Source organism: Zonotrichia leucophrys, chromosome 5 (genome assembly GCF_028769735.1).
Source record: "Zonotrichia leucophrys gambelii isolate GWCS_2022_RI chromosome 5, RI_Zleu_2.0, whole genome shotgun sequence".
NCBI classification, from domain to species: Eukaryota; Metazoa; Chordata; class Aves; order Passeriformes; family Passerellidae; genus Zonotrichia; species Zonotrichia leucophrys.
In genome coordinates this window covers 40,799,550-40,822,893 of record NC_088175.1, presented here as the reverse complement: position 1 = coordinate 40,822,893, position 23,344 = coordinate 40,799,550, and the positions used below count along the sequence as shown (strand labels likewise).

General features: G+C 44.2%; 1 protein-coding gene across 1 annotated transcript in view; it reads right to left on the bottom strand.

The window, feature by feature from the left end:
* LOC135448688 (mucin-5AC-like) overlaps positions 1 to 23,344 on the bottom strand; it is a 37,289-nt gene that overhangs the window by 5,983 nt on the left and 7,962 nt on the right. Inside the window, 31 exon segments of the mRNA XM_064714905.1 lie at positions 70 to 863; positions 865 to 1,916; positions 2,300 to 2,562; positions 2,708 to 2,817; positions 2,879 to 3,311; positions 3,466 to 3,769; positions 3,969 to 4,785; positions 4,869 to 5,446; positions 5,709 to 6,258; positions 6,496 to 8,053; positions 8,939 to 9,145; positions 9,240 to 9,283; positions 10,511 to 10,652; positions 10,988 to 11,116; positions 11,707 to 11,863; positions 12,435 to 12,674; positions 13,167 to 13,346; positions 13,628 to 13,741; positions 13,834 to 13,972; positions 14,494 to 14,645; positions 14,774 to 14,874; positions 15,494 to 15,543; positions 16,134 to 16,389; positions 16,941 to 17,067; positions 18,026 to 18,120; positions 18,830 to 18,994; positions 19,079 to 19,216; positions 19,984 to 20,053; positions 20,434 to 20,544; positions 21,859 to 21,997; positions 22,758 to 22,875. Coding sequence (XP_064570975.1) covers positions 70 to 863; positions 865 to 1,916; positions 2,300 to 2,562; positions 2,708 to 2,817; positions 2,879 to 3,311; positions 3,466 to 3,769; positions 3,969 to 4,785; positions 4,869 to 5,446; positions 5,709 to 6,258; positions 6,496 to 8,053; positions 8,939 to 9,145; positions 9,240 to 9,283; positions 10,511 to 10,652; positions 10,988 to 11,116; positions 11,707 to 11,863; positions 12,435 to 12,674; positions 13,167 to 13,346; positions 13,628 to 13,741; positions 13,834 to 13,972; positions 14,494 to 14,645; positions 14,774 to 14,874; positions 15,494 to 15,543; positions 16,134 to 16,389; positions 16,941 to 17,067; positions 18,026 to 18,120; positions 18,830 to 18,994; positions 19,079 to 19,216; positions 19,984 to 20,053; positions 20,434 to 20,544; positions 21,859 to 21,997; positions 22,758 to 22,875 — 9,333 coding nt within the window.

Below are 23,344 nucleotides of genomic sequence, written 5' to 3'. Positions count from 1 at the left end.
AAAAAAAAGAAAATCGAATAAGAAGACGACAAAATAATGCACACGAACCAGGTGAAAAAATAGTATCACCAATCTTGCAGAAACACGGTGTAGTTGAAATGGGAGAAGTTGTTGTGGAGAAGGGTTCACTGAGGGTAGTAATGGTGGATGTAATGGCGGCAGTTGAGAAAGTGGAGAAAGGGCAGTTGTAGTTGGGGGTGCAGCAGAGCACACGGATCTTGTAGTTGAGGCACATCTTGAACTTGCCCGTCTGGTCCTCGTTCTTGCACACCAGTCCAAAGTGGACGTCGCACTGCACGACCTGCCCCACCTGCTGGATAGCAACGTCGGGGTAGTCCTCCGCCCGGCACTCGATCTGCTTTGGCTGCCGGCAGACCTGCTTGCCGGCGGCGCGGATGTGCTGGTAGGTTTCGAAGTCTCCCTGGCTGGGCCCCGAGGAGGGGAAGTCGACGTCAAACCATTCGCTCCAGGTGCACACTTCGGGCTCACAGGGGGTGGTGGAGGCAGTTGTCGTAGACGTCGTCGGCGTGGGGATGGTGGTGCTGGTGGACGCGATGATTTCCATGGAGGTGGGACTCGTGGTGGTGGAGGTGTACGGCGTGGAGGTGGAGGTGGTGACTGTGGTGGTGGAGGACGGGATCGATGTGGTCGTGGTGCTGGTGGTGGGGCTGGTTGTTATCACGGGGGTTGTGGGGAATGAGCAGTTGTAGTTGGGGGTGCAGCAGAGCACACGGATCTTGTAGTTGAGGCACATCTTGAACTTGCCCGTCTGGTCCTCGTTCTTGCACACCAGTCCAAAGTGGACGTCGCACTGCACGACCTGCCCCACCTGCTGGATAGCAACGTCGGGGTACTCGCCCGGACTCGATCTGCTTTGGCTGCCGGCAGACCTGCTTGCCGGCGGCGCGGATGTGCTGGTAGGTTTCGAAGTCTCCCTGGCTGGGCCCCGAGGAGGGGAAGTCGACGTCAAACCATTCGCTCCAGGTGCACACTTCGGGCTCACAGGGGGTGGTGGAGGCAGTTGTCGTAGACGTCGTCGGCGTGGGGATGGTGGTGCTGGTGGACGCGATGATTTCCATGGAGGTGGGACTCGTGGTGGTGGAGGTGTACGGCGTGGAGGTGGAGGTGGTGACTGTGGTGGTGGAGGACGGGATCGATGTGGTCGTGGTGCTGGTGGTGGGGCTGGTTGTTATCACGGGGGTTGTGGGGAATGAGCAGTTGTGTTGGGTGCGCAAGCACACGGATCTTGTAGTTGAGGCACATCTGAACTTGCCCGTCTGGTCCTCGTTCTTGCACACAGTCCAAAGTGGACTGCACTGCACGACCTGCCCCTGCTGGATAGCAACGTCGGGGTAGTCCTCCGCCCGGCACTCGATCTGCTTTGGCTGCCGGCAGACCTGCTTGCCGGCGGCGCGGATGTGCTGGTAGGTTTCGAAGTCTCCCTGGCTGGGCCCCGAGGAGGGGAAGTCGACGTCAAACCATTCGCTCCAGGTGCACACTTCGGGCTCACAGGGGGTGGTGGAGGCAGTTGTCGTAGACGTCGTCGGCGTGGGGATGGTGGTGCTGGTGGACGCGATGATTTCCATGGAGGTGGGACTCGTGGTGGTGGAGGTGTACGGCGTGGAGGTGGAGGTGGTGACTGTGGTGGTGGAGGACGGGATCGATGTGGTCGTGGTGCTGGTGGTGGGGCTGGTTGTTATCACGGGGGTTGTGGGGAATGAGCAGTTGTAGTTGGGGGTGCAGCAGAGCACACGGATCTTGTAGTTGAGGCACATCTTGAACTTGCCCGTCTGGTCCTCGTTCTTGCACACCAGTCCAAAGTGGACGTCGCACTGCACGACCTGCCCCACCTGCTGGATAGCAACGTCGGGGTAGTCCTCCGCCCGGCACTCGATCTGCTTTGGCTGCCGGCAGACCTGCTTGCCGGCGGCGCGGATGTGTGTAGTTCGAGTCTCCTGCTGCCCCGGGGAAGTCGCTCAACTCGCTCATGACACTTCGGTCACGGGGTGGAGCATTAGCGTGTCGGCGTGGATGGTGGTGCGGTGCCAGTCCATGAGGTGACTCGTGTGAGGGGGGGAGGTGGTGAGGGGAGCGGGTCGATGTCGTGGTGCTGGGGGGCTGTTGTTAGGGGTGTGGAAAGCATTGTATGGTCGCAGAGCACACGGATTGATTGAGCACATCTTGAACTCCGTCGGTCTCTTCTTGCAACATCAAGTGGACGTCGCACTGCGACTGCCCCACCTGCTGATACAACGTCGGGTAGTCCTCCGCCGCACTCGATCTGCTTTGGTGCGCAGACCTGCTTGCCGGCGGCGCGGATGTGCTGGTAGGTTTCGAGTTCCCTGCTGGCCCGAGGAGGGGAAGTCGACGTCAACCATTCGCTCCAGGTGCACACTCGGCTCACAGGTGTGGAGCAGTTTCGTAGACGTGTCGGGTGGGGATGGTGGTGCGGTGACGCGATGATTTCCATGGGGTGGGATCGTGGTGGGAGGTGTACGGCGTGGGGTGGAGGTGGTGACTGTGTGGTGGAGGACGGGATCGATGGGTCGTGGTGTGGTGGGGCTGGTTTTACACGGGTTGTGGGGAATACATTTAGTTGGGGGTGCAGCAGAGCACACGGATCTGTAGTTGAGGCACATCTGAACTTGCGTCTGGTCCTCGTTCTTGCACACTCCAAGTGGACGTCGCACTGCACGACCTGCCCCACCTGCTGATAGCAACGTCGGGGTAGTCCTCCGCCGGCACTCGATCTGCTTTGGCTGCCGCAGACCTGCTTGCCGCGGCGCGGATGTGCTGGTAGGTTTCGAAGTCTCCCGGCTGGGCCCGAGGAGGGAAGTCGACGTCAAACCATTCGCTCAGGTGCACACTTCGGGCTCACAGGGGTGGTGGAGGCAGTTGTCGTAGACGCGTCGGCGTGGGGATGGTGGTGCTGGTGGACGCGATGATTCCATGGAGGTGGGACTCGTGTGGTGGGGTGTACGGCGTGGAGGTGGAGGTGGTGATGTGGTGGTGGAGGACGGGATCGATGTGTCGTGTGCTGGTGGTGGGGCTGGTTGTTATCACGGGGGTTGTGGGGAATGAGCAGTTGTAGTTGGGGGTGCAGCAGAGCACACGGATCTTGTAGTTGAGGCACATCTTGAACTTGCCCGTCTGGTCCTCGTTCTTGCACACCAGTCCAAAGGGACGTCGCACGCACGACCTGCCCACCTGCTGGATAGCAACGTCGGGTATCCTCCGCCCGGCACTCGATCTGCTTTGGCTGCCGGCAGACTGCTTGCGCGGGCGGATGTGCTGGTAGTTTCGAAGTCTCCCTGGTGGCCGAGGAGGAAGTCGACGTCAAACCATTCGCTCAGGTGCACACTTCGGGCTACGGGGGTGGTGGAGCAGTTTCGTAGCGTCGTCGCGGGGATGGTGGTGCTGGGGACGCGATGATTTCATGGGTGGACTCGTGGTGTGGAGGTGTACGGCGTGAGTGAGGTGGTGACTGTGGTGGTGGAGGACGGGATCGATGTGGTCGTGGTGTGGTGGTGGGGTGGTTGTTATCACGGGTTGTGGGATGAGCATTGTAGTTGGGGGTGCAGAGAGCACACGGATCTTGTAGTTGAGGCACATCTTGAACTTGCCCGTCGGTCCTCGTTCTTGCACACCAGTCCAAGTGGACGTCGCACTGCAGACCTGCCCCACCTGCTGGATAGAACGTCGGGGTAGTCTCGCCGCACTCGATCTGCTTTGCTGCGGCAGACCTGCTTGCGGCGGCGGGGTGTGTGCCCTCGGGGGGGGAAGTCGACGTCAATGCAGTCGTAGGTTGATGGGATGATTATGGAAATAAGAAAAAAAAAACCAAAACATAAAATAGAAACGAGAGAAGGAGTAACTGAGGACCTGGGTGGGTAGTGTGGAGGCAGTGCGAGTCCGGGGGGGGAGTGGCTGTGACAGGGAGTTCATGAGGTGGTCTGGGGGTGGTGGACGGGAGTGGAGGTGGTGCGTGTGGTGGGGCGGATCGATGTGTCGGTGCGGTGGTGGGGCGTTGTATCAGGGGTGGGGTGAGTTGGGTGGTGGGAGACGGATCGATTGGCACTTGACTTGCGTGGCTGTTTTGCACGAGGTGAAAGTGACTCGGCAGCAGACACGACGTTGAACACTTGGTACTCCGCCGGACGTTGCTGCTCCGGACTGCTTGCCGGCGGCCGGAGTGGTACGGTAGCTGGGCCCGGGGTGGGAGTGGCAAACCTTGTCCGGGGTGTGGGCTTCCGGGGGTGGTGAGGCGGTGGAAGTCGCGCTGGGGTGGTGGCGGGGATTCCATGGGGTGGGACTCGTGGGTGAGGTCTCGGCTGGAGGGAGGTGGAGGTGGGAGACGGATCGATGGGTGGCTGGTGGTGGGGCGGTGTGATCAGGGGGTTGTGGGAGAGCGTTGAGTTGGGGTGGGGCAAGGATCTTGATGAGGCATCTTGAACTTGCCCGTTGGTCCGTTTGCACGTCAATGGACGGTGCACGACTGCCCCACCTGTGGATGCAGTCGGGGTTCCCGCGGACTCGATCTGCTTTGGCTGCCGCAGACGCTTGCCGGGCGGAATGGCGGTTGGTTCAGTCTCCCTGGCTGGGCCCCGGGAGGGAAGTCGACGCAACCATTCTGCAGGGATCTTCGGGCTCACTGGGGGGCAGGTGTAGACGTCGTCGGCGTGGTGGGTGCAGGTGGCGCGATGATTGTCCTGGAGGTGGGCGTGGGGTGGAGGTTCGGCGTGGAGTGGGGGTGATGTGGTGGGGACGGGATGAGGGTCGTGGTGGCTGGTGGGGGGTGGTTGTTCGGGGTTGTGGGGATGAGCGTGTAGTGTGGGGTGAGGCGGACGGATCTTGAGTTGGGATTGAACTTGCCGGTTGGTCGTTCGTTGCATTCAGTCAAAGTGGCGTGCCTAGCCTGCCACCAGGATGCAAGTGGGGTAGCTCGCCCGGCCCGTGCTGGTGCGGGCCTCGCCCGGCGCGGATGTGCTGGAGGCTTCGAGTCTCCCGGCTGGGCCCTGCGGAGCGGGAAGTCGACGGTCAAACCATTCGCTCCGGGTGCACACTTCGGGCTCACAGGGGTGGTGGGGAGTGAGTCGTCGCGCTGGGATGGGGATGGTGTGTGGACGGTGATTCCGATGGGGTGGGATGTGGTGGTGGGGTTACGGCGTGGGGGGAGTGGTGATGTGGTGTGGAGGACGGTGATGGGTCGTGGTGTGGGGGGGGTGGGTGTCAGGTGGTTGTGGGGAGAGGTTGTGTTGGGGAGAGAGCACGGATCTTGTGGTTGAGGCACACTTGAACTTGCCCGTCTGGTGCCGTCTTGCACACCGTCAAAGTGGACGTCGCACTGCACGACCTGCCCCACCTGCTGGATCAAGTCGGGTAGTCCTCCGCCCGGCACTCGATCTGCTTTGGCTGCGGCAGACCTGCTTGCCGGCGGCGCGGATGGCTGGTGGTTCGAAGTCCTCCCTGGGACTGGGCCCCGAGGAGGAGCGAGTCACAGGCTGGGCGTCGAGGTGACACTTGGGCCTCGGGGGGTGGTGGAGGCAGTTGTCGTGAGTGGTGGGGTGGGGATGGTGGTGTGGTGGAGCGGTGATTTCCATGGAGGTGGGGACTGTGGTGGTGGGGTGTAGGCGTGGGGGGGGTGGTGACTGTGGTGGGTGCGAGCGCGGTCTAGTGCTCGTGGTGCTGGTGCTGGGCTGTTGTCACACCGCGTTGGTGGGATGAGCTGTCCGCGGCCGTTGGTGTGCGCCCGAATGCCGGGCGGAGTCTTGAGTGGCGGGGGCATTGTCGTTGCTCCAGGTCTGGTCCTGGGGGGTTTGCACATCCAAAGGGGACGTCGGCCTGGACCGTGCCACTGTGGATAGCACGTCGGGGTGTGTCCGCGGGACTCGATTGCTTTGGTGCGCAGATGTTGGGCGGGCGGGGGTGGTGTGGTGGTTGGTCCGTTGGGTGGGCCCCGAGGGGGAAGTCAGTAAACCATTGCCCAGGTGCAACTTCGGGCCAGGGGGTGTGAGGCACAGTGCAACGTCGTCGGCGTGGGGATGTGCTGGTGACGCGTGATTTCCTGGAGGTGGCTCGTGGGGGAGGTGCGGCGTGGGGGAGGTGGTGACTGGGTGGGTGGAGACGGGTCGATGTGGTCGTGGTGCTGGTGGTGGGGGTGTTATCATGGGGTTGTGGGAAGGGGGTAGTTGTTGGGGGTGCGCAGAGCCACGGATCTTGTGGGTTGAGGCAATCTTGAAGTGCCGTCTGGTGCCGGTTCTTGCACCGGGGTGGAGGGGGTGGGTGGGGGAGGGTGTGGGGTAAGTGGTGTCACTGCACGGCTGCCCCCTGATGGATTGTAGTTGGGGTGCTGCCGCCCGGCTCGTATTGCATCTGCTTGCTGCCGCTTGACCTGCTTGCCGGCGTGCGCGGATGTGCTGCTGGTTTCAAGTCTCCTGGTGGCCCCCGAGAGGGGCAATGGACGCAAACCATGTCCAGGGTGCACACTCGGGTCACAGGGGCGGTGGAGGCAGTTGTCGTGACGTCGCGAGGGGATGGTGGTCCATGGTGGCACGCGGATTCAGGGAGGTGGGATCGTGGTGGTGGAGGTGTACGGGTGGGAGGTGGAGGTGGGACTGTGGTGGTGGAGGGGGGATGGAGTGGACGTGGTGGGGTGGGGCGGTTGTTATCACGGGGTTGTGGGGAATGGGTTGTGTTTGGGGGTGCAGAGGAACAGGATTTGTGGGTTGAGGCACATCTTGAACTTGTAGTTGGTCCTCTTCTTGCACACCAGTCCCAAAGTGGACGTCGCACTGCACGACCTGCCCCACCTGCTGGATAGCAACGTCGGGGTAGTCCTCCGCCCGGCACTCGATCTGCTTTGGCTGCCGGCAGACCTGCTTGCCGGCGGCGCGGATGTGCTGGTAGGTTTCGAAGTCTCCCTGGCTGGGCCCCGAGGAGGGGAAGTCGACGTCAAACCATTCGCTCCAGGTGCACACTTCGGGCTCACAGGGTGCGGTAGGTGAAGATGTTGTGGTTTTTGTGGTTGTGCTGCTTAGCACTGGTGTTGTAGTAGTTGGTGTTTGAGTTTGCCTTGTAGGGTTTGATGTTATTCTGGTGTGTATATAATCTGTTTGTGGTTCAACTGGGTATCCTGTGGACGTCTTGTGTTTTGTTTGCAAACTTAGAGTCGTAGATTCTGTTGTGGATATTGTACTTGATGGAATAGTAGTTGGGTGTGTTGTTTTTGTCAGAATTTCAGGGGTTGTTTCACATGGCACTGGAATATTCACGCAGCATTTAAATCTTAATTCATAATTATAGCAGATTGGTGGAAGTTGATCTTTATTGTAACATTTCAACCCTTCTTCTGTGTTACATGTTATGTTTTGCTCTAGTAGAGGATATGGTGTATTCGGGAACCGTACTGCTCTACATTCCACATCCTTTCTATTGTTGCAGACTTTGTATCCGTTATTTTCAATGTTCTCAATCGTATCAAAATCTCCATCATCGTAACCTGAACCTGGATAACTTACATCATACCATCTTGACCAGTAGCATTTTTCTTTGTAACAAAGAGGAGTTGTAGAAGGAGATGTGGTGACAGGTGTTGTGGTTCTAGTTGTTTCTTCAGTAGGTGAAGGTATCAAAGTTGTACTTTCAGTAGTAACTGAATACGTTGCTTCAGTAGATGTTTCTGTCGGAATTGGAGATGTGACTGGGGTTGATGCGCTGAATGACGTTGTGGAAGAGCATGGTACAAAAACACAGCAGAGGATTCTGATTTGGTAGTTGTTGCACATTGTTGAAATTTGATCTTTGTTGTAACATATAAGCCCTCGTGTTGTACTGCATTCTACTTTTTGGCCAAGGTCTTTCAGTGGTATATCAGGGAACTTTTCTGCTCTGCATTCAATAGCCTTTGGGGCTTCACAAACTTCATAACCTTTTGCTCGTAAATCATTGAAAGTTTCAAAATCTCCTCCATCATAGCCAGGGGTTTGTAGACTCCCATCGTACCATTCGGACCACTTACAGACTTCATGAACACATACTGATGTAGTTGGTGACACTGCGAAGGAGAAAAGGCAAAGGAAGAGACCATAAAATTAAAAATTAATTCTTGTAGATGCTTTTTTTTTTTTTTTGTTAAATGTAAAATTTTGTAAAATTTTTTTTTTGTTTTAAATGGGCTGACAGTTTTCCTAATGTCATTTTTCTTACATTATGATCCTGTTGTGCATCAGTTTATTGTAATAAATTGTAGAACAGAAAATCCATCACCCAGCAATTTAATGTACTGACATGCTTGGAACTGTCACTTCCCAAGAGAATACTAATTATGTTTTACAAGGTGCTAAAATAAGGCTCAGGTACAATTTATATGCTCTGGTAAAAACCCAAGTCTCAATGGCTTTGCATTTGGTTCAGTGTATTTGCTTTCGTTCTATCTTATTTCAGTATATACTAGTCTCTCTGGAATGTATTAAAATCCGTGGAAAGACTAACTTTTATAGTATGCATCAAAATTCATTGCTACTTTTTTCTTCCAAATCTTGGCTCCTCACTCAGTGCAGAGCAGTCTTTGTTCTTGTATTTCAAACATTCCTACACTTTGTATTTTAGCTCTGATCTGAAGAGCCCATTTATTGGTTGGAGAGGTTTTCTGGGTGAACTCTCATTATGAAATAGATGGAAAATAGATACTGAATTCTAGCAATGCTGGTATTTTCTGTAATTTCAAAACTTATGTATTTTATACTGAATGCTGATTTCTTAAAACAACATATGATCATAGTAATTTGAGATTCCCAACCTGAAGAATGCTGTACAGGAATTCTATTAACCAAAATGTCATTATCTCGATGCCAATATCTGAGCAATCCACTTAGTACTGTAAAATATATTTTCCTCACTAAACAAGAGAATTCAATCTTAGTGGCTACAAAGGACGTACCTGTGGAAGTAGTGGTAGGTGGTGTAGACGTGAAGTGAAATGTCGTTGATGTTGTGGGTGACGTTGAGGTTAGACAATCATACATAAACCTTTGAAGTGTTCCATTGGGCCCGCAGGTTGCAACAATACACCATCCTGTGCCGTCTGTAGTGTTGTAGACCACATCTTCGTAGTTGTACTTCTGCCCCTCATAAATGCAGACACATTCTGTAGATTAAAACAGGATGTTATTTGTTGCTACCTGAAACAGAGAGTACCCTAAATGTGTCTTCTTCATATCAAAATTACTTCATCAACATACCATGTTCATCATATCTGCATACTTTGCCATGAATTGTACATTCGCTGAAAAAGAGAAAAACAGATTATGAGTCTGACATACTGGTTCATGACATAATTTTTTTGTTATAATCTTTCTTCTATCAATCCTTTGCTATTCACTGTGTGTTTAAATGTACAGTGATCCTATCTTGTGTGAGTTAGGCAGTCAGTTCTGCTATACAAATTGAGGCTAGGTGTTTATATTCAGGCTGCAAGTTCTCTGGCAAGAAAGGTAGCTTTTCTTTGAGCCAACATATAGAACATGCAGCATCCCTACCAGTGTTTTTGGGAACAGGACAAAAAAATGTGAGATGGATGATTTGAAATCCTATCTCCCCAATAGGTCTGTTTTTTGGAGGAGAAAACCACAGTGGATTTGCATTTAAAAGGATATATACAAAGGATTATTACCATGGATGTTGAGGTAGCCTACACAGTGAATTACCGTTAGGCTTCCCAAACATGCAAGAAGAATTCCGGTTTTAAGGGCAATTTATCTATGAAGAACTGAATCTTGATGTATTTATTTACAGGCACTAAGGACATCTATACATTGAATAAACTGAAATTAAGACACGTATTTAATGGATTAGGTTTAGTGCTGTTAATGGCCTAGATTATATTGTCCAAGGCATCTATGAAATGCAAAATCTGCCAAGGACGTTGGTTTAGCTCCAAAGGGCTTTGACTTAGGATTTTTGCTATTCAGATTGCTTACCATATTCAAGTGTAGCTACTTTGAAGGTATCTTAAGACAGCTGCTTCACAATTGGATTTGCTAACTCTGTACTTAAGCCTTACAGAAGGCTTAGCAGCACTTGTCACCAGTAATATGTGAGGATATGTGCTGACTGTTGCAACTACACAATAACAGAAACAAGCTCAAAACAATGCACATGAGTTGGCTGCTCACTTCTAATGAATTTCACATAATGAGTTTAGGTATATATTTTTTAAAATTCTCAGACTATTCCCTAACTAAAATTATTTTAGCTTGTTTTTCACTTCATTTAATAATGATAATAACTTTAAAGGACTTTAATAGATATACAAAATAAGTAGTAAATTGATATCTTGATAATAAAATGTTTCACTAATGCTATCATTTAATTTCCTGGGAAGGGAAGAAAATTAGACATTGTTCATCAGCCTCTTACTGGCCTAGTTGCTGTTGGTAATTAACAAATTTAGCATGATGAATTGTGTTCCACAATTTTAAGCTCTATTTTTAAAATTCTTTTCTAATCCTACCATGATTCACAATTCTGCTTTGAAGGCATCTCCATTCCTGGTTTGTAATTTTTTCCATCTTCATAACAACCACAATAAGAAACACAGGTCATGGTTTCCTCATCAAAATAGGGCTTATTCTTTGGACATTGTGGATAGCAACCTGCAATAAAAAGAGAAGCAAGTTGACAGTAGGCCTTTCATAAATGTAAATAAGTCTACACTCATATCTGATTGTCCCAAAATGTGCTACATGGTAAGTGGAATGTCAGATCCTCTTACTGCTATTCTTTTGATAGCACATTATGCTGTGGAATATTTTGTCCTCATCTTCATTCCAAACAAGTAGATAATCCATTAGAGAATACAATACTAATTAGAAAATCTCTTCTTATAATTTCTAGTGCAAACATGTAATAGACTGAGTAATACAGATTTTGTTCACCATACTGCATTTTAACTTTTCAAGTAGAATGAGATCTGCATAATCATGTTTACCTTCCAAACCCCTCATCTCATGAAGGCATTTCCCACTTGGATTATTGCAGGTCTTCATACAAGGTGCTCCACATGGCTTGTAGTGCCACTCACATTCCCCTTGTGGATTATAGTAATCACAGAAGAGAGCTAGAAGAAGAAATGCCAGAAAAAAAAAAAATCTGTGATGTTTTAGCTCTATACTGTTCCCATTTTTCTAGGTAAAAATCCAATGGGATGAGCATAACCTCATAGGTTGCGAACAATATCTCGTTTTATTGCTAATGCAATACAATTGTTAAATTTCTAAAATGTTTTAACACCAACAGTTACACATTAAACATGAAAAATCAGTTGACTGAATCACTGATCTTAGCTAGCGTACACTAGTTTTTATTTACAAGGAACCTGATGTAGACATATGGCTGTGTAATAAAATATCATATTTCACCAGTATTGTATCATAGTTGTCAAGTTAATTAGACACTAATCACACTGCTTGTAAAATTATTAGCTGTGGTTTCATTTTACTAAGATAGTTGGGTAGATTAGTAGAAGACAATCTGCTTTGTTGGGGTTTTTTAAGGGTGTTTGTTTGGGGTTTTTTTTTAAGCATACAGCTGTGTTTCTTAGAAATACAATTTTTTCCTTCCTTTCTTGTTCTACTTTGTTTCCTTTTTTTCCTCCTTCCGTTTTCTTTCTCTCTGAACCCCTTAAAAAAGTAGTGGGTTGAAACTCACGACAAATGGATGGGGTTCTCCATGATATGCAGATGTCTAGCTCATTACAGGCTTGAGCATAGGCAGCTACTGCTGTGCAGAAACATTCACAGTCTCCTCCAGTGTCACAGGCACAAGCATCGTCCACACATGCTTGGTAATATTCATTTGGTTCAACCTGATAGAGAAAACATTGAAGTTTTCATGTCCTTGTCTTCTTTGACCTGTCCTAAAATAGCTGAATAAGATATCTGAAACTCATAGGTCTGTATTAGAGAAAGCTAAGAAAGGAAGAAATAATGAGAATGCTTTGAGAAATCAAGAGGAAAATGTAGAATAAAGCTATTGCTAGTAAGCTGCAATATTAAGAACTGTTTGGTCTTGAAGACATATGCAAAATACTGGTAATTACTATAAGCTAGTAGAGAGTCATACATATCAGGTGGCTGATATTTGTATTAGTACAGAATTATGCTGTTACCAAATAAACATATCTTGAGATTTATCCACTGTTGCTCCTTCAATTAAAACAAACAAGCTAACCAACCAAAACAATATATTTCTTTAGTGTACTTGCTCAAGACAAAAGCTGAGAAAATGAAAGTGAAAGTATTTCTATGCAGGAACTTGGTCGAACTTCACTTTGTCAAGCATGACAAAATGTATGTAAGAGTATTTTTTAATCTATTCCACATAAAAATGGATGGAATCATCTTGTCAAGAATTTAAAACTAAATTTTTTGTCATACCTGTGAGTGACACTTAGCAAACACTTCACTGGTGATGATGCTGCATTGCTTCTGTGCCCAGGCTTTCCTGTATGGGTTTGCAGTGCATGGATCCTGCGTACGATTGGCATTTGGGCAACTAGAAGATACTTTCCAGCTATTGGCAAACTCCAGCACATTTCCTACCACAGACTGACTGCGAGTAGTGAAGTCATTATTTCCATTGCCATCATAGTTTCCACAAAGTCCGCAGACCTGGTCCTGCATCAGGATAAACAAAATGACAAAGATCAGTAAGGCACAATTTCTTAGTATCTGTGAGAAACAGACCTCAGGACAACTCTTATGTAACCATCTTATATAAGATTATTAATGCCTATTTAGTAACAGTGTTGGACATTTTCATAAAACACTTTTCAGGAAGAGATGTCTCTAGCTAGTTGTTAGAAAGAAAAAATAGACTGATGGCTTTGTTTTAAGTACAGAGCTATTTAGTTTTAGTTGATCCTAAAACTGTCTCTTCAGTGAGGGTTTTCCATGAAGAAAGCTACTGATAAAGTTGCTGTTATGCCTTTGCTGAATAATGTAATTTAAGGATAATGCATAGTACACAATTTAAGTCAACATAACAGGGATAATATGTGATTTCTGCTCTTCTGGTTTACAGCCTAAATTTCCACTCCCTTTCTTTGCGAGATAATATGACTATGTTACAGAAGTAATTTTATTCATGTTTTCACTTTTAAAGTATACCTGAAAGCTGGGACTAAGTTTGATGAATATACTGGTTTTCTTGTCCCACATGAGTATCAGACCAACAGTAGTATCCACCACCAGGTAGATGCCCATGGAGCGTATTTGGAACGGCATTTTTCCTCCAGGTGTCCTCTGGATGACATCAGAGTGTCCATCACTGAGTACCAGCTCATAGTTCTAAGACAGGAGAAGAAAAAGTTAGAGACCCATTTAAAAGTCACTGTTTTGTAGCTGTATATATTGACAGTAACTTCTTGGAATAATATCATCAAGAGGATCCTATTCAACAACCTCAGGTTAAGAAATTTCTTTCTAGATTTCCCACCTTTGCTTTCTAGAGCAGAGAGCAAAAAAAGAGTCCAGTGACATTTTCATTATGTTGGAGGCCACTTCTCCTATGCAGTCTATCTGGGACAGCGTGTTCCATCCTTCTGGCACAACTTAAAGGAAATACTTACACCCAGGAAAACTTTAATAGACTTAGAGCAGGTAGTTCCTGTAGTGCCACATGGAATGTTCTCAGTGATGACTCTGAATGTTCCCTGGTTCATAGCTTGTTGACCACAGTAGTTCTGAAACAGGATAATGATATTCACTGTTTACTATATTGAAGGTATTTAGAACAAAGGTATTTGGAGCACAAGTCTAGGCAACACTTTCTTACCTGGACCAGAACATATTCACAGTCTCCTTCAAAATCAAAGCGTTTGCCATCAAAAGTGGTATAATGCCCATCTCCATAAACAGAACATGTTTCTAGGCAGGGTTCCTCAGAGCATTGCCATTTTCTGTTTCTACATGTGCTAAACAGGACAAAGAACACTCCAAATGTAAAAACTAGACAAATACACAATATAAATATAGGTACATTTCTGTATTTTAATGTGTGTTAAGATTCTAATGAAAAAATGAGGTTTGCTTATTCTCAAAAATGCAACATAGCTCAAGAACTATTGGAATTTATGCAAGGACTGTGTTACTTAATGTAATGAATCAACTGCATCAGAAGACACCAATTCTTTCACTTTTCCAGATCCTGTTGGATCTATTGAAATGGAAGGATTTCCTTGGAAGAAAGATTTTTTGACTTGAATGAACATGACAACATCAAAACCATGGTGGTTTTCTGACAACTTGCAATTTCTGGGCTGTGCCATTGAGAAAAGTAGACAGAGCTTACTTTTTAGGTACTAAGTGCATTGTTTTATGCAGGATTCTTTCCTAGAAATCTTGATACTGCTAGAGTGAAATGATGTTATTTGCTTAGATCTTAAGTAGTTCTATTTTTTTATTTCCAAAATATTATTTTTCAATATGCTCTTACCAGTTGTTACAGCCAACTCTGATTGATTCTCCTGCACTGTAGGAATTCCCATTGTGAATACAAGGACAGTCTTCTGGAGCAATGCAGCCACCTTTGCCATCCAACACTTGATCATGAGGACATACGCAGCCAGAGACACAGTGAGTTTTGTACTGTAAGCACCATAAAGAAAAGATGTCTTGAAACATTCCCATGGTGGAGGAGTCCAGCTGTAGCTGGTAATTGTAAGAGATATCTTGTATAATATACTTTCAACTAGGTATAAAGAGTCTGTACTTACACATTCCATATCTAGAGTCTGACAGCTCTTCTGGCATCCTGCTCCTACCACATTTGCAGTGACATTGCCACAGTCAACATAAACCATGGGAGGCACACAGACTGAAAGAGAGGAAAAGCCATGAGAAATGTGAGACCAACAATGCATTTGTATCTTTGTGTTTCCAAGAAGAAGTGGAAATACTCCTTTGTGAATTATGTGTACCTTAATGTGATGCATGTAGTGAGAGAGAGAAACCAAATGTTGTTTTGATCTCATATTTACGTGGTTTTTGCAATTATGCTTGGACTACTCAATAAAATGAATTTTTCTTTAGCTTCATGAAACACTTCCTTTCAGAAAAACAGAACAAAGCAGGACAACAAATATCCTTGTTTACTTGTTCAGTTTTTTTTTTTTTTGTTTTGTTTTGTTGCTTTGGGGTTTTGGGCTTTTACATTTTAATTAAAATGTGAATAGTTTTCCTCTCACACTGAGTGAGGTGACTAAATATCCTTTTACCCTGGTAACCCAGGGGGTTCTAACTTGTTTCAGCCACTTGAAAGGTAAGACAGTGTTTCTTTATATTTTGAGAATCTCGTCTACATTACAGAAGACCTCAATTAATTTTCTTCATTGATTTCAGACTTATACAATTTGCATCACTATGAGGAGAATAAAGAAATTAAAAGAGTGATGATAGAAAGGGAGAGTTAAAGAAAATCTTAAGTGATATGTTACCTGGTTCAGGCTTCTCTCCAATGCAGCTCAGCTTTCCATAGGCACAAGTGCTATAAAAAGAAGGGAATGGATATTTTAAATTTTTTTGTTTTTAAGTTTCAACCTATTTACCAATGAACTTGAAATAATGGAAAATTACTGTGTGATAAAACAAATAAAATGTGTCCTTTATAAAATAGTTTGCACATTTAAAATATTAATATTCTATATTAGAGTAGAACAAAATACATGTAGATTCTATATAATTAAATGTTTTCTCTGTCTATATGCCTGGTTTAAAGCTGTCCTTCAGAATAGTTCAGATTTCCATATAATGGGAATAATCTGTAACAGGATTATCAGGCATCTTTCACCATGGAACAAACCTTTTCCAGTCATGGATAAGAAAAGTATGTGTGGAGGCAAGGGAGGAAGAGAGGCATAGAGAAAGGGACAGGGTGGGAGTTTGGCTGTTAGGAAAGGCTGACCCACCACAGGACTGTTTGTTGAATTCCTATAGTTATTTATGTGCAATCTTCCTCACGTGGGTAGCCCTAAGAATTTAGGAAGCTGTGATTTTTTAATTGAAAATTTTTGTTATAGAAATTATTTTGATTTGATTTCATGACATTTATATAGTTTCATGAAACAAATCTCTTACCAGACAACACCATTATCATGAACAACTTCTCCAGAAGACAGAGGCGTTCCTTTGTAGTAACAAGGACAGCTAGAAGCAGGCACACATTTGCCACTGTCATCCATGTAGGTTCCATTTGTGCAGGTACAGCCGTCAACTGGGACAAACTTGATGCTGCATGTGACATCAGGCTCACTGAGAGCGCGGCAGGTGGGCTGGCAGGAATTGACGCTGTAGGTGTACTTCAGGGACTTCGGACACAAGGTGGTGTATTTCGCTTGAGAGCAAGAAGGTGAGTTACATTTGTTGCTCGTTCAAGAATCAACATAGGTATAAAGTATTTGAGATAAAGTATGTATGATAAACGTGGCATTTTGTGTACACATACTTTACTGATATCCCCAGTAGTGTAATTTTTTGTAGTACTAGAGCAAAATTTTCCCTTATAAATGCGTCATATGTTTACCCATGTTAAAAAAAAGGAACGAAGTTTGATTATATTATGACACAGTATGTTTCTTCCTGTGTGTTTTTATACTTTTTGTCCAAGTAAGTTGAGAAACACCCTACTCATTTTATTCCTATTGCAAAGGTATTGCTCTTCAGGTTTTTTCTGATGGTTTTGAGCAAGTAATCTAACAAAGCCTGTTTTTCACATTTCTCCTTGTTTGCTGTCTTTTATAGCATTCCTTTCCTACTCAGCTTCTTCAAAGTCAATGCTATACTTGAACCCCAGTTTAACACAATTTACTGTGGAATCCCTGAGACCTCCTGTGTGGGGCCTTCTGGGCGATCATTTTCGAAAGGCAAACGGGATGTAAAACTTACTGCAGGCTTTGCTCCTCCATCCAGTGAGAAGAACTCCTTTGGCAGCACAGGCTCTGACATAGCTGGAAAGGGCAGCACACATGCAGTCCTCGCTCTTCTCACAGTTACACGTGTCAAACATGCAGGTCTAGGAACAGAGGATGATGTGATCACCAGAATGTCATGTCAAAACCATAGAACTCTGCAGTTTTTTAAGTGTGTTATGTTCATTAGAGGTTAAAGCGAGTGTAATCCATGTATAAGCCTGATTTTCACTGAGCTCTTTCAAAAGAGATTAATTATGTGAAAAAAAAGAGTAATTAGAAGTCCACTATTTTGAGCTTTTTTTTTTCACGTTGGCAGTTTTCCAACTACTTCAAATTTGTTGCCACTGTGCCATATATATTTAGAATAAATGGAGATTATTTGATGCCACCCAGCTTTTGGAGCTTTTGCCTAGGAGCCTAGGCTCTCTGCAGCAGAGGAGCAAAGAATACAAGTTGTTTGATGGGTTTCTGTGCTGAGCAGGGATAATACAATATTATTAACTCCAGATTATGTTTATTGAGCATAATCTTACAGATTTCCAATAACAGGAAGGTTTTTTAAAGTATCCAGGACTCTAGTACAGGGTTTCATCACCTTTAATTCCTGGAACATTTTCGTTCACATCTTGTCTAATTCTCATTGTTGCTTTTTATGCACATTGTTTGCCTTGTCCTTGCATGTATACAAAAGCCTTCTGAGAGCAGTTCAGAGAAATTAAAGTGCCAGTTAAGATTCTGGCTAAAGCTTGCATTATATGTCTCAGAAGGGACAATTTTTATCCTTTGATAGCAAATCCAAACTCCTAACTTAGTCTTTAAGTTTATGCCTAAAAATAGGTGCAGGAGGAATACACCTGTATGCTTATCCTCCAGGGAATAGAAAGAAAGATAGTTTCACAAAGGAGGAAATTTCATATTGTGTAGATAAGAATGAACCCTTGGATTTTAAAGAACTATCATGAATGCATCTCCTCACAACAGGCAAGTTACTCTCTCGGGAGTTAGTATCAGAAATCTGATTCTTTTTCTCCTATATTGGATGGAGTTAGAGCCAAATACCTTATGGTAGACTTCTGGATTCACTGTTGAGTGACATTCAGCAAAAGGTCCCATGGTATCAGAGAGCAGTCCACACCAGTGCTGAGCATACTGGTCTGTGAATTGAAAACATGGGAAGGATTTCTATGGCAGTGCATTTGCAAAACTCTTGTCTCAACATAACTATACCTCCTCCAGAGAAATTACAGAAGCTTAACACTACAATATAATTAAGCTCTGCATTAGCTGCGGCACATAGTCTTTCACTTCCTATGAAATCTTCGTAAACTGAATGTTCTCTAATTCATTATAATTGTCATGGAATAGACTAAAGATACCCCTAGCTGAATTTTAAAAAGGAAGGTTCACACTGTTAATTAAAACTATGCTAGTTCATCTCAGAAAACAGAATAGTAGCTGGTGAATACTCAAGAATTATATATTTTGTTGACTAAAATGCAGCTTGAATTCTTTCAGTCTCTGAACTGCAAGTCTGGTTCTTAGTTTAGCAGTGGAAGTACTGCAACCTTCAGAGGGGCTAGGCACAGCTGTGACAATTAGTCATTTCCAGGAATGAATCCCTAATATGCTGTGTGGTTCTAGTTTCCCTTAAGTAAGTTGACTTGCTGTCTTGATCCAAAGGAATATATCTGAAGATCCAAAATATTTCGCTAGTTATTTATTAATTGAAGACTTCTAGTATCAACTGAGGAGAATTGTGTGCATGTGCAAATAGTTCTGTTATTTTGGCTAAATGCTTGGTGTTTGATCAGCTTATTCCATCTTTGCATCTTAAAGGAGAATAGAAGAGATTGCTGAGCTTACCATTTTGTATGCTGACAGTACAGGGGTCCTCAAAGGTATTTTTGGCATCAGGACAATCAGCCCGAGTTTTCCAAGTATTGCCAAAGGCAGCTGAAGTGCCCTCTATCACACCACTGGTGGTTTTGAAATCATCTGTCTGTACATCATTGAAGTTTCCACAGAGACCTAGAAGGAAGCAGACGGTCTGTACAAGTTTCCTACAGGATGACAGGTGCTGGTGAAGGCAGTTGTTAGGACAAGGTCACTCACCACAGGTCTGCCCTTTATGTGATGGGTCTAAGTCTATAAAAACTTGCATTAAAGGCACAAGTTGAACCTGCAGCTGAAGACCAAAATTTGTTTGCAGAATTATGAAGAAAGATGAAGGCCTGAAGATGGTGACGTTTGCTAGGGATATAAGAAAAAAATAGTTATAATTTCATTCGAGATGAGCAGTTGAAAATAATTGTTCATTACAGGAACTATATAATAAAGGAATTCTACAGCTGTGTTTGATATGATCCTAGCTTCTGAAGAACTGGGGGGAAAGTGATGCTTACAGGATTTCAAATCCAGCACCAAAACAGTCTAACCTAAACACCTAAGCAACAAATGTATAAAAAACCTCCACTTTCTGTCACGTGTTTTAAAATGAGGGAAGAACACACACTGCTGTTGTTATTTAAAACCTTGCCTTTGCTATAGCACTATTTAATTGAAGAGTCCAATGGAGTCTGGACCTATTTTGTCCATTCATGGTTTGATTTGTGTTCAGGTGCAGTAGTGTTAGAGAAGAACTGGCATGTGAGAAACTTCAGTGATGAATGTGCTTTCAGAACAAGGACAGGGGAACACAGAACTAATGACTTGAGAAACTGGAGTCCAGTTGTATGTCAGAATTTTTCTTTCCTCTCTTATGACAATATTTGGATCTGAAAGTGTGCAATAACACAATTTGCTTGAACTAATTAGATATTGCTAAATATAAACCATGATCTTACTGAAGTTAGTGTTGAATAGGAAAATCCTATTACGTAAACATGGGAGATAGTGCTCTATGTCAGTGCTCTGGGTTTGCTGCAGTGTAACCATAGGTAGAATTTATTTTTAGCTTAACTCATGTAAAAACATTTTAAAATAAAAATGAGAAATAGTAGTTTTTCAAAGGAACTTACCTGCTGAGAATGGTAACTGTGTGTAGATCATATTCACAAATACACTCCCAGAAGGCTGGATCACAATGCTCTGTCCACAAGAAAAGACAATAATTATCAAGCAGATAAGTTAAATACTTTCCAAATGTTTCCTATCCAATGCTACTCAAGATAAAGGGAAAAAATGGAGGGAGACTATGATGAGGTTCTGATTCCTGTACTCTTTATTTCTGTGTTCCACTGACTGTCCAAGAGAGCAAAAACCAGAATTTATCTAAATAACAGAACGCTAATAAGATCTTCTCTTCTAATGTGCTTACTTTACTAAAAATATTAGGAATAATGTTCAAATTCGATAAAACAAAAAGGCAGTGCAAATTTCTTGTCTGTGCTGTTGGGTGTCATTTGCCTTGTCTGTTACTCTAAGAGAACATCCCTGTGGGATGTCAGGTGTGTACATGTGCTGCTCACCGTCTGTCCTCCGTTTAGGCTGATGGCCACACCCTTGAGGCATGTCTCTGTGTCAGTCAGGCCACACTTGTGGATGTCCCCCAACACTGTGAATTCATTGCTGTCACAGAGCTTCAAGAAGAAAAACAAAGATATTGTTAAAAGGATTTGCTATATTGAAATAGTTATATTAAAAAAAATCACATGTAAATGAAATTCTTAGCAAATCTAGCGTTTTAAAAATATTGTTTATTTCATTTCTTCTTGCTCCTATGGTCTAACATATGTCTGGAATCACCAAGTAAGTTGGCATTCATGCAGTCTGCACACTGGAAGCTGTGCATTGCTTCTGGCTTTCAGGGGTGAGTTAGACATATTAATCTCAACATTAAAACTTCCTCATGCATTAGTAAGACGCGTTCCTAATGTGTAGGCAATACCTGTTTAGTATGCTAGAGCAGGTGTGCCTTTCTTGCCCACTGCTTATGAGGTTTACCAGGGGGAGAAAAGATTGTTTCCAATGTCTTCTGCACTGAATAGATTATTCAAGACCCTGGTGATTTGGACATTCTTTAAATATCGTCTCATAGAAAATGAAACTAAAATTATTATTCAGGAAGTTAATGCATAAAGGTTCAGATTTCTACACAGTTCTGATTATCATAGAACTGTGTTCATCTTCAAAGTGTGCCTAATGGCCAAAACAGAATAGGGAAAGACTCAGAGAAGGCTGTAATTCTGAATGTGTCTTATCACTTTTTTTTGCATATTGAAGACTAAATTGAGGACAGCTGAGATGCATAATTATAGCAATCTAGAAATTCAGTATTAAATTCTGGGGCTTTTTGAACTTTTGTGTACAAATTTAGGGGTTTTCCTCTGCCTCCAGACACCCTGGCAATCAAATTTTACATGTTGGTGCCAAAAGGAGGAGTTTAATGTATAAGTCTGACCTATGCTGCCATTGTGCATCAGGGCAGTGCTTGTCAATCTTATCCAAAAGTTTCAATGATTTAAATAATTTAAACTTTTGGATAAGATTTCTAAATCATCTCATTCCAGATCATTTCTAAGATTTTATGATTATTTTGCTTGGTAACAATCAGATCGATCATGTCAAGAGCAGACTTTATTTAATATTAAGTCCTTATGTAAATAGTTTAGTCATTCAGTAAAAATAAACAATGAATACACCTAGGGTTATGAAATCTAATAAAAACTCAGTGCAAATCCTAAAAAATTATCAAACCCCACAAAAATACTACAATATTATTTAGTATAACCCTAACAGAAAGGCCCCTGAAATCCATTTAGGGGTGTTAACCCTATAACCATGTTAACCCTCAATGACTCAGAAAACTGATGTGATTGCCAGAAGCTTTCATCAAAAAACATTATATACAATAAAAACATTTTCCTTTAGCAAGGATTGTGACTCATTTTTACCTTGGTTAGGACATAACTACAGTCTCCAAAGAAGGAATAGTATTTCTCATCAAATGTTGAAATGTGGGAACCTCCTTCAATACTGCAAGTCCCAGGGCACGACTGAGTGACACAAGACCATTCACCTCCAACACAGGTACTGAAATGAGGGAAGCATTAGTAAAATTGGAGTAATGCAAGTGCAAACAAAATAAAAAGGCAATCAGAGCAGATGATGCCCTAGTTTTCCTCTTGAAACACTGATCACACTGCCAAAGAAAGCAGTATTGCTTAGAAATCTCAGACAAATATGGGGCAGGCACATTTATGTTAAGGTGATAACTTTCTATATATATTGTTGTTCATTTCCAATCTTTGGACAGAATTCAGTCCTGGTGAACTTGTAATCCATGTCAAATATTTTAAGTATTTCTTGGAAAATAAATAAATAGGCAGGTGCAGTTGCATACACTTATGCAGTAATACTTCAGTAATTATAGGGATAATAAAAATTATATATTTGTTAAACGTGCCCCTCAAATGTGAACTCCCACACTAAATGTGACATGCCCCCAAATGTCATGATCTCCGCTCTATTTATACGAGCGCATTCGCATTACACTGTAGGGCTGCAAAAGTATAGCACTAATTCACATTTTTAAACACCTCTGGTATTTGACTTTGATTATCTTCCTTCATTGGTATTTCTTGAAATTGAACAGGTGTTCAAAAACTCAAATTTTTGGTCCAAGTGTGAAGGGAAAACAGACATGAAAGCGACCTTTAAAGCACTGTAATTATGGAACTTCAATTGGTAAGTACTTGCTCATTTGCTTTTTATGGGGAAATCAGTAAATATTCAGCTCATGCACAAAAAAACCCAAAAAAACCCAAAAAACCAGAAAGTGAGAAAATATTACCATGATCTGCATTTAGATGAGAAGGAGGCACCAGGAGCATAAGTTTCACCTTCATAGGTACAGTGGCATTCTCTGCGGGGAATGCAGCCGGCACCATTAACATCATCAAATACCATTCCTAGGGAAAGAAAGGGTCTGTTATTTATTCTGTGCACTGCAGAACCTGCCTTTGAACACATATCTAGCAGATGCCTGAGACTATGTCCTGTTTATGCTGTACTTTAAAATAATAGGACACAAGCTATGTGGAGATGGAAGGGCTATATTCCATTGGAATCTATTTAAAAATCTTAGAGTGATCAAAAGGGACCTCTAGGAAAATACCTTTCTGTTACGAATTTCATTAGAATGGAATTAGGATTAAAACTATTAGGTAATGAGCTGAAATAGATGAACCATTTACAAGACTGCCCAGGGACATATCTGTACAGTAAATATTTCTATGCCCAGAGACAGAGGATTGCCTTAGAGAAGTCAATGCTACTACACAAACAAGTGATGGTGAATTCTGTGAGACATCATGGGGATGGGCAGAACAGCTGCAAGGGGTGAAGCTCCTGTGATATACAGTCACAACAGCAAAATTA